Raw genomic sequence first — 9,802 nt, 5'->3', positions numbered from 1 at the left:
TTTGACCATTTACCACTGACAATATATACAACACACACGCGCACACACGCACACACTCACACACACAAACACACGCATGCATGCATGCACCCACACACACACACAGACACACACACACGCACCCACACACAGACAATGTCTGATAAACACCCTGTCTCTCTGTTTGTATGTAATAGAGGATGATTTCTCCGTCATCCAGCAGGAGATTGTGATGGTGCGCAGTTGTAAGCACAGGAACATTGTGGCGTATTATAGCAGTTATATCAGGTGAGAGAAGTATCCGGAAATAGAATGAATAAATGAACAAACACCCAAATGAAATGATAATTATGTGTGTGTGTTGTGCTGAAGGGTTAATAAACTGTGGATCTGTATGGAATACTGTGGTGGAGGATCTTTTCAGGACATTTACCACGGTAATAAATGGTTCATTTTGTTCACTTTTAATGATGTCAAATGCTTTTAAAATATATATGTGTGCGAGTGTGTGTGTGGTTTTGTTTGCGTTGTCATCAGATTTATTAAAACACTTATTTCTCTAAATGTCTCACTCAGTGACCGGACCGCTCACAGAACAGCAGATAGCTTATGTGTGTCGAGAGATGCTGCAGGTGATGCACACACATGATCACACACACGCACACACACACACACATACACGAGCACACACACACGAGCACACACACACATGTGAGCACACACACATGAGCACACACACACACTCACACATGAGCACACACATGAGCGCACACACACACGTGAGCACACACTCATTAGCACACACACACACACATGAGCACACCCACACACACACACACACACACATGAGCACACACACACACACACACACACACACATGAGCACACACACACACACACACACATGAGCACACACACACACACACACACGATCACACACACACACATGAGCACACACACACATACACGAGCACACACACACGAGCACACACACACATGTGAGCACACACACATGAGCACACACACACACTCACACATGAGCACACACATGAGCGCAAACACACACGTGAGCACACACTCATTAGCACACACACACACATGAGCACACCCACACACACACACACACACACACATGAGCACACACACACACACACACACACACACACACACACACACACACACACACACACACACATGAGCACACACACACACACACACACACACACACACACACACACACACACACACGAGCACACACACACACACACACACACACACACATGAGCACACACTCACACGCACACGCACACACATGAGCACACACCCACACACACACACACACAAGAGCACACACACACACACACACACACACACATGAGCACACACACACACACACACACACACACATGAGCACACACACACACACATGAGCACACACACACACACACACACACACGAGCACACACACACACACACACACACACACACACATGAGCACACACTCACACGCACACACATGAGCACACACCCACACACACACACACACACATGAGCACACACACACACACACACAAACACAGACAGACACACACAGATGAACACACACATACACACAGGCAGACACTCACACACACACACATACACTTTTTAATGTTACAATAATGTATTTTATGTGTGTGTGTCTCTCAGGGTCTTGATTATTTACATGAACAGAAGAAGATCCACAGGGACATTAAGGTGACGTCTCCTCACACACACACACACACACACACACTCATGTTCATCTTTCTTCTGTCAGCATCAACTATTCTTCAACATTTTTTATTTATAATTAATTTTCAGGGTGCAAATATTCTCCTGAATGATCAAGGCGAAGTCAAACTGGGTTTGTATAGAAGAGCACAAAACTCTCTCTTTATCTCTCTCTCTCTCTCTGTCTCTCTCTCTCTAATTGTCCGTTGTGTGTGTTTTCAGCGGACTTTGGTATCTCAGCACAGATCACAGCCACTTTTGCCCGCCGCATGTCCTTCATTGGCACTCCATACTGGTGAGATGAAACATTTTTTCGATTGCTAAACGACAGTGAGCACAACTAGAGTCACATGTGTAAAACTCTAACTACAGTCTGCACAGCAGCAGTTCATGTGGACCAAACTCTAGTTCGTTTTTCATTGCTTGAACACAGTTTTCAAAACTCTACACACTTATCCCACGACTTTAACCACAACCTGCAGAAAACAGAATAGATTTCAGCCTTGTGCCTTTCAAACACTGCTGGTTGCAATTTCAGCTGAAAGGCTAAGCAGGTGTCTTGTTTTAGACTTGTTAGTGAACACACACACACACATATATATATATATTTATAGGTAGAGCTACATGAGGATTTTCTGTATTGGTGTTTGATTCTGGTGTTTTTCCTCTCAGTGTGTTGTGAGTGACAGTGTGTGTTATCTCAGTGAGGGTTGTGCGTTGTGTGTTAAGAGTTGTGTTGATCTGAATGAGTTTTGCAGGTGATGTAGTGATGCAGACTGTAGATAGAGTTTTACACATGAAGCTGCAGTTGTGCTCACTGGCGTCAACTGAAATGAAAACACACAGTTATGAAGGCTGATAACCTTTGACCTCCCACATGGAGAAAACAGCTGATGGTTTTGTTGAGACAGGATGGCACCGGAGGTGGCGGCTGTGGAGATTAAAGGAGGTTATAATGAACTCTGTGACATCTGGTCCGTGGGAATTACAGCAATAGAGCTCGCTGAACTACAACCACCACTGTTTGATGTTCATCCTCTCAGGTACAACAACACAACACACACACACACACAGTGACCATGTTCTGACCCTTACTTCTGCTCTCAGAGTTCTGTTCCTCATGTCCAAGAGCGGCTACCAGCCTCCCAAACTCAAAGACAAATCAAAATGGTGAGACGTGTGTGTCTACGTGTGTTCTTCTATCTGTTGTGTGATGTTCTGCAGTCAGCGACACACTCACAGCTCATCTCATCACAGGTCCAGCACTTTCTACAACTTTGTCAAGTCCATGCTAATCAGAAATCCAAAGAAGAGACCCAGTGCTAAAAAGATGCTGACGGTATGCTGCTATTAGTGTGCGTTTAGTGTGTGAGTGTGTGTGTTTTATTGACATGAGTGTTGTGTCTTGTTTCAGCATTTTTATGTGACTCAGCCATGTTTGAGTCAGGACTTAACAATCGAGCTGCTGGACAAACTCAGACATCCAGAGAAACTCAAAGACTGTTTACACACAGATGAAGATGATGGGGAGGTACACTCACTCACTCACTCACACACACACACACACACACACACACACAAACAGAAGAGAACACTGAGGTCATGTGTGTCTCTTTCAGGTTGTTGTAAGTTCCCTCAGAAGAATTCACTCAATGAACCGACACAACCAGGCCGAGAGAACAAACTCAGACATCCGCTGTAAGACACTGATGTGTGTGCGAATATGTATGTGTGTGTGTGCATGTGTGTGCGTGCATGTGTGTGTGCATGCATGTGTTTGAGAGTGTGTGTTTGTGTATGTATGTGTGTGTGTGTTTGTGAGAGTGTGTATGTGTGTGTGTGTGTGCATGTGTGTGCGTGTGTGTGCATGTGTGTGCGTGCGTGCGTTTGCGTGCATGCATGTGTTTGAGAGTGTGTGTTTGTGTATGTATGTGTGTGCATGTGTGTTTGAGAGAGTGTGCGAGTGTGTGTGCATGTGTGTGTGTTTGAGAGTGTGTGTTTGTGTGTGCTTATGTGTGTGAGTTTTATATTATTATAAGCGTGTGTTCTGTGTTTCAGTGGAAAAAATATACACACAGAGAGCCGTGGCCGGGAAGCGAGACTCTTCACACAGAATGGTGAGTGAAAGTGTTTTTCATTTTCATCGTGTGTTTGCTTAATATAGTTTCTGTCCTTACAAAGCTGCAGATGTTCAAATTGTTCAAAAGTTAACAAGAACTTTTTAATACTTTTTATAGGGTTTGCAAAACCCAGTCACAAACATAAAGAGTGACTAATAATAATAATAATAATTAATGGCAAAAACTCAAAATATGGAGATATGCGGTTTCAGAATGACAGCAGCGATATAATGCATGTGGGATTAATGGAGGAGATGTGAGTTATAGTCATTAGAGTCAGATTCATATAAAGATTTCAAAGGAGTGCACGTGTAGCTGTAACTCAGTTCCTGTATCTCAGTGGTAAGAGCATTGTGTTAACAGCACAAGGTTGTGTGTTGGATCTCAGGGGATGTATAAATGTATAGGATAATGTAATGTAAGTCCCTGAACCATCTGCCAAATGCATAAATGTAAATGTGTCACTCATGTGATGTCATGTGATGATGTCATGCAGTTAGAACGGCCATGTGATCAAAACACTGCTGCCAATAAAGAGCCAATCAGGTAAGAGATGCTGCTGTATGTCAAATATACATCAAATGTTCTTTAAACGCTGTGTGTGTGTTCAGACAAACTCTTGTTTCTAACAGACGTGAGAGTTTGGAGACGGATGATGACGATGATTATGATGATGTGGAAATGTAAGAGTTTATATGTGTGATAAATACTTGTAAAATATGTGTGAAGTGTTCATGTTTAATAGCGTTCTCTTCTCCACTCACAGACCTGCGGCTCACTTCATGAGGTAAACACGCACACACGCAGGCACGCACGCACGCACACACACACACAATGATGACAGAATGATTGTGATGTGTGTGTGTTTTTCAGCAACACACTGCAGTTCAGCGATGTTCCTCCTCCTCTTCCTCCAAAAGTGAGTCTGAACTCTTTAAGTGATTCATAAAAACACTGAAATAAAATCAATACCCTCTTTACCCGATGATTGATGTACTGTGTCTATAAATGTGTCCTTATTATCGTCCTTATAATCAATAGCTATTAAAACAAACGTGTGTGTGTGTTTGTGCGTTTGTGTCCATGCATGTGCGTGTGTGTTTGTATGTGTGTGTGTGTGAAGCCAAAGATTCGCACAAGTTCAGAGGAGACTGTGACAGCAGAAGATGAGGAGAGAAAATATCTCGGTGTTTGTGGCGCGTCACCTTTATTGAGGACCTCCAGTGGAACACACACACACACTCGACCCGTCCCGAGACCACGCTCTGTACGCAACGTCAACTCAGGTGAGAAAGATACACAAACACATGCGCGGTTTACAAGAACAAACAGATCTTGCAACACTTGTGTGTGTGTGTGTGTGCTGCAGACCCGTCATCATTCTCCAGTTTTGGCGCTGACGCTCCAGCGGACCAGCAGCCTCCTGAACTGCCGCCCAAGAAGGACAGAAGACGCAGACAAGCTCCACACGTGCCTCAGGTGTGTCTTCATCTCTCACACGTATGACCGGAGGAAGTGATGTCACAGCTGTAAGATGATTGACAGCTGGTGTTTGTTGTGTGTGTTTAGGATGCGGTGGAGGGTTCCAGTCCAGTGGTCAGGAAACGGCCGGTACGTTGTGATTCTGTAACTCCGGTTAACACTTCTCAATGATGCGTGTCATGAGTGTTGATCATGTGTTTCTGACAGATCGTCTTCAGGAAGGTTTTTCACGGGTGTCCGTTAAAGATCAACTGCTCCACTCCGTGGGAACATCCTATCAGCAGAGGTATCGGTCAGATGATGATGTCATATCCTCTCGTGTGTGTGGAGTGGTGAGCTGTTACTCACGTGTGTGTGTGTTTAGAGAATCATCTGATTTTGGGGGCAGATGAGGGAATCTACACACTAAACCTCAACAGCTCTGAGACCACCATGGAACAGGTGAGAGAGTAACACACACATGACATCGCTCCTGTGGAGATTCACTTCTGACTTTCATCTGATTCGTCCGAGTTTCTGTCTCAGCTCTTTCCAGGCAAGTGTGCATGGATTTACACCATCGGTAATGTTTTAATGTCGGTCTCAGGTGAGAAATATACACAACAATACACACACTGGACCAATGTACCGCACAACGGGACCATTCACGTGTGTGTGTGTGTGTGACAGGTAAATCATCTCAGCTTCACTATCACTCTCTGAAGGAACTGTATGAACAGTCACGCAGAGAACATCGCTTGGTTGCCCTACCAGCACACAGATTGTTACCACGGTAAGGGCTTCCTTTAATCACACACAAGCACGCACACACAACACACACATGAACACACTTTCAGACATATGCACGCACGCACATACATTTACGCACGCACGCAGATACACACGACTGCACACACACAGAGTAATGGTTGTGTGTGTTTTGTCACTACAGGAAGTTTGTGATCAGCTCAAAGATTCCTGACACAAAAGGTTGCAGACGCTGTTCAGTGGGTGAGATGATGAAATCAAACCATCTGCACTTCATATCACACAATCATGTCAGCTGATCTCAGATGTGCTCTCTCTCTCTCTCTCTCTGTGTGTGTAGCTCATAACACTCACAACGGTTGTGTGTTTCTGTGTTGTGCGCTGGAGTCTGGTGTGGTTCTGCTTCAGTGGTACGAGCCCATGCACAAGTTCATGCTCATAAAGGTTCTCTCAGTTTACTTTACTGTATCTCTCTACCTGTGTTGAGTTTAATGATTGTTTATAAATCGTGATTATGATACGTTTACTGTTGTGAGTTATGAGTTATTCAGTAACTGCGAGTCTGATGATGTATTCAGTATGTGCTCTCTACACTGTGACATCACAGCAATTTGATTTCCCGTTGCCGTCGCCGCTGCGTGTGTTTGAGATGCTGGTGGTACCCGATCAGGAATATCCACATGTGTTTATCCGAGCGAGCAGAGGAGCCGCTCCGACACAACCTGTTCTGCTGGGATCCATCGATCTCAACTCAAACACATCCTGGTTCGCTGATACTGGACTCGGTAGACACCTTACACACACACAAGCGCACGCACACACACACCCAATATCACACACACAGCGGATGAACGTGTGTTTGTGTTTGTCAGAGAGCCGCAGCGCTGAGAGAGTTCAGTTGAATCCGCTGGAGAGCGACACACTTCTGGTTTTGATTGACAGTGAGTGCTCAGCATCACAGCGTCACATTTCACGTCTGTTTCTGTGATGTCACAGCGTCTCTCTCTCTCACAGACTCGGTTCACATGCTCAGTTTGGACGGATCAGTGAAGAACTTCCAACAGCAGCCTGCAGACGTCACCTTTAACATCGACATCGACGCTGTGGGTGAGTGACGCAGATCATATGAGTGTGAGAAATGAGAGTGTGACATCATCACTGACGTCATCTCTGACGTCATCAGTGCATTATGACGACACGTTGATCGCCTTCTGGAAACACGGCTGGCAGAGGAGAGGACCGGGATTCACTGACATACTGCAGGAGATCACGGACCCCAAAAACACCTTCCGCCTGCTGGGACACGACAGGTGCACGTGCACACATCACACACACACACACAAAATATACAAACAAACAATAATGCACATGTCACGTGTGTAACCCTGATATCACTTCAGTCAAATGAGACGTCTGATTCCTGTCTGCAGGTCTGTTGTCATGGAGAAGCGAGCGTGTGATGACCAATCAGGACTGTGTAATCTGTACGTCATGGAGACGGTTGATGAGCGTGTCCTGTGAATGTTTCTTTCCTTCTCTAGTGTGAAATAAAACATCTGTCCAGCTGTGACAACACACACTTCTGATGCCGTGTGTGTGCGTGTCATCTGTGTAAAGTTACTTTCAACATTTCACTCAAGAATTAATAGAAAAGCACAAACGTCTCCTTCTAGAAACATCTGACCCACAGACGTCCACTGACATTAAACAACATGTCCAACAGTGTGTGTGTGTGTGTGTGTGTGCACGCTTCTGCAATGTCTCTCTGTCGGGTCACTTCATCCTGACACATCAAACTCCGCTGAGAATGTCAAACACACCTGAAGTCTTTTTGTGTGTGTAGAAGTGTTTGTGCAATAATAAAGTTGTGTTGTTTAAAGTAACGCAAGTCTGTTTTCATATACACATTAGACCCTCAAAACAGTGTGTTATTTGGTCAGCAGAATATTTCCTATTCATTTTCTCCTTTTTCATATCAGAAATAACCAGTGTTGGGTGTAACTTGTTTTAGCACCTAATGTATTATTCCTCTTTTATGACATATCGCTTGTTGCTCCCTGAACTCCTTGTAAGTCCCTTTGGATAAAGGCGTCTGCTTGTAAATGTAAACTACTTACTAAGCTATTAGTTACTGTAGTTTAATGACTTTTCCATTGAAAAAGTAAAGTTAGGATTACTCTTCTATTTTCTGTAATTTTATTACAGTTGGTTCTGTAATTAAACTAATTACTTTGTGTAATATATGTGGGCAAAATAAAATTGAAAAATTATTCTCACAATAATAATTTGGTCAGTTAATAATATTACTTTATTTAGTTTACATGATTTATTTGAATGAATGTAAAGAGCCGTTTCATGTGTATCCTTGAATCACTTCACTTATCAAGGGTGATGAAGGATATAGAAAGTCATAAGTAATAACAGTAATCAAATACTTTAGGAGAGAGTCATTGTACAGTAATGTAATGACACTATTGAATATGTTATTAGTTGTCATGATTCCGCTATCATGTCATGTTTATTCTGGGTCTTGCAGCGGAGTCATGGCATAGCCTTAGGTTTTGTGTGAGAAAGACATGGCTTTGTTTTGATTCTGACCTGCCATGTGCTTTCTCGTGTCTCGTCAGTGTTTCCCGCCCTTTTGTCTCGTTAACCTTCCCATTAGTGTTTCATTACCTTCACCTGCCCCTTAGTAATTATCCTGTGTTTGTTCCCCTATTTAATGCCCTCTTGTCTATTGTCTTGTGCTCGTTCGTTGTACTTGTATGCCGTTCTTGTTGTCTTGTACATGAAACCTGCTTTAGTATAGTAAGTCAAGTCTAGTCTTTGTGAGTGTATTAGTTAGTCTTTGTGAGTGTATTAGTTAGTCTTTGTGAGTGTATTAGTTAGTCTTTGTGAGTGTATTAGTTAGTCTTTGTGAGTGTATTAGTTAGTCTTTGTGAGTGTATTAGTTAGTCTTTGTGAGTGTATTAGTTAGTCTTTGTGAGTGTATTAGTTAGTCTTTGTGAGTGTTAGCTCTAGTCTGTTTTAGTCAAGTCCTCCTTCAGTTCTCGTATGTTCTTTTACCCCATTGTGGGCCTTTGTTTTGTGTTTTGTATTTATTAAAGTCTTGTTAACCCCTTCATCCCTGTTTCGCTGCCTGCACTTGGGTTCTCCTTACACAGTTCATAACAATTAGTAACTAGTAATTAATTACTTTGAGTAACTTGCCCAACACTGGAAATAATAACCTACGACGATATAGAATCACTTCCTCAGGAAGTCCTGCATCAAGATGACAACATTAACTTTTCATGAGAGTTTGGTTTAAAAAATGAGAGAAATTCTATGTGCATCCAATGAATATCAATCAAACTGCAGTTGGTTTGTTTTGAGCCATAATAACTCAACTACCCTGATGTCTAACATCTATTTAATGTCTGCATTTACATCTGCAAGACAGTTTGCTCATCTGCAATACGTCTCGGAGGCGTCTGCTGTCAGACCTCCAGAAGATGTCTGTAAGATGGTTATGATTTAGAATGGATGTAAAGCTGCTCTTTTTAAGATGTTTAGCAGATGTTTTTGCGCAGCAGATGTTTCCAGATCTTTAGCAGACGTTCAATTCAATTCAATTCAACTTTATTTATATAGCGCGTTTTACAATGTGCATTGTTCCAAAGCAGCTTTACAGAGGAAAATAAGAAACTGAAAAACACAAAAAGGTAAAACACAGCTCAGTGC

At 43.0% G+C, this 9,802-nt stretch overlaps 1 protein-coding gene across 1 annotated transcript in view; it reads left to right on the top strand.

Moving 5' to 3' along the window:
- map4k1 (mitogen-activated protein kinase kinase kinase kinase 1) overlaps nt 1-9,202 on the top strand; it is a 16,354-nt gene extending 7,152 nt beyond the window's left edge. The window contains exons 6-32 of the mRNA XM_079481466.1: nt 1,668-1,715; nt 1,821-1,863; nt 1,953-2,025; nt 2,642-2,773; nt 2,838-2,900; nt 2,988-3,069; nt 3,145-3,261; nt 3,350-3,428; nt 3,789-3,847; nt 4,347-4,396; nt 4,483-4,533; nt 4,617-4,637; nt 4,724-4,769; nt 4,974-5,136; nt 5,220-5,329; nt 5,420-5,461; nt 5,540-5,618; nt 5,697-5,773; nt 5,858-5,918; nt 6,002-6,104; nt 6,264-6,322; nt 6,420-6,523; nt 6,687-6,864; nt 6,952-7,020; nt 7,094-7,186; nt 7,263-7,389; nt 7,510-9,202. Of these exons, the coding sequence (XP_079337592.1) occupies nt 1,668-1,715; nt 1,821-1,863; nt 1,953-2,025; nt 2,642-2,773; nt 2,838-2,900; nt 2,988-3,069; nt 3,145-3,261; nt 3,350-3,428; nt 3,789-3,847; nt 4,347-4,396; nt 4,483-4,533; nt 4,617-4,637; nt 4,724-4,769; nt 4,974-5,136; nt 5,220-5,329; nt 5,420-5,461; nt 5,540-5,618; nt 5,697-5,773; nt 5,858-5,918; nt 6,002-6,104; nt 6,264-6,322; nt 6,420-6,523; nt 6,687-6,864; nt 6,952-7,020; nt 7,094-7,186; nt 7,263-7,389; nt 7,510-7,600 (2,220 nt within the window). The 3' untranslated portion in view covers nt 7,601-9,202. The remainder of the gene's footprint in view (nt 1-1,667; nt 1,716-1,820; nt 1,864-1,952; nt 2,026-2,641; nt 2,774-2,837; nt 2,901-2,987; nt 3,070-3,144; nt 3,262-3,349; nt 3,429-3,788; nt 3,848-4,346; nt 4,397-4,482; nt 4,534-4,616; nt 4,638-4,723; nt 4,770-4,973; nt 5,137-5,219; nt 5,330-5,419; nt 5,462-5,539; nt 5,619-5,696; nt 5,774-5,857; nt 5,919-6,001; nt 6,105-6,263; nt 6,323-6,419; nt 6,524-6,686; nt 6,865-6,951; nt 7,021-7,093; nt 7,187-7,262; nt 7,390-7,509) is intronic.
- The last annotated feature ends 600 nt before the right edge of the window (nt 9,203-9,802 follow it).

The sequence above is a fragment of the Barbatula barbatula genome (genome assembly GCF_947034865.1).
Source record: "Barbatula barbatula genome assembly, chromosome: 19".
Lineage (NCBI taxonomy): Eukaryota > Metazoa > Chordata > Actinopteri > Cypriniformes > Nemacheilidae > Barbatula > Barbatula barbatula.
This window is presented reverse-complemented; position numbering and strand designations above follow the sequence as displayed.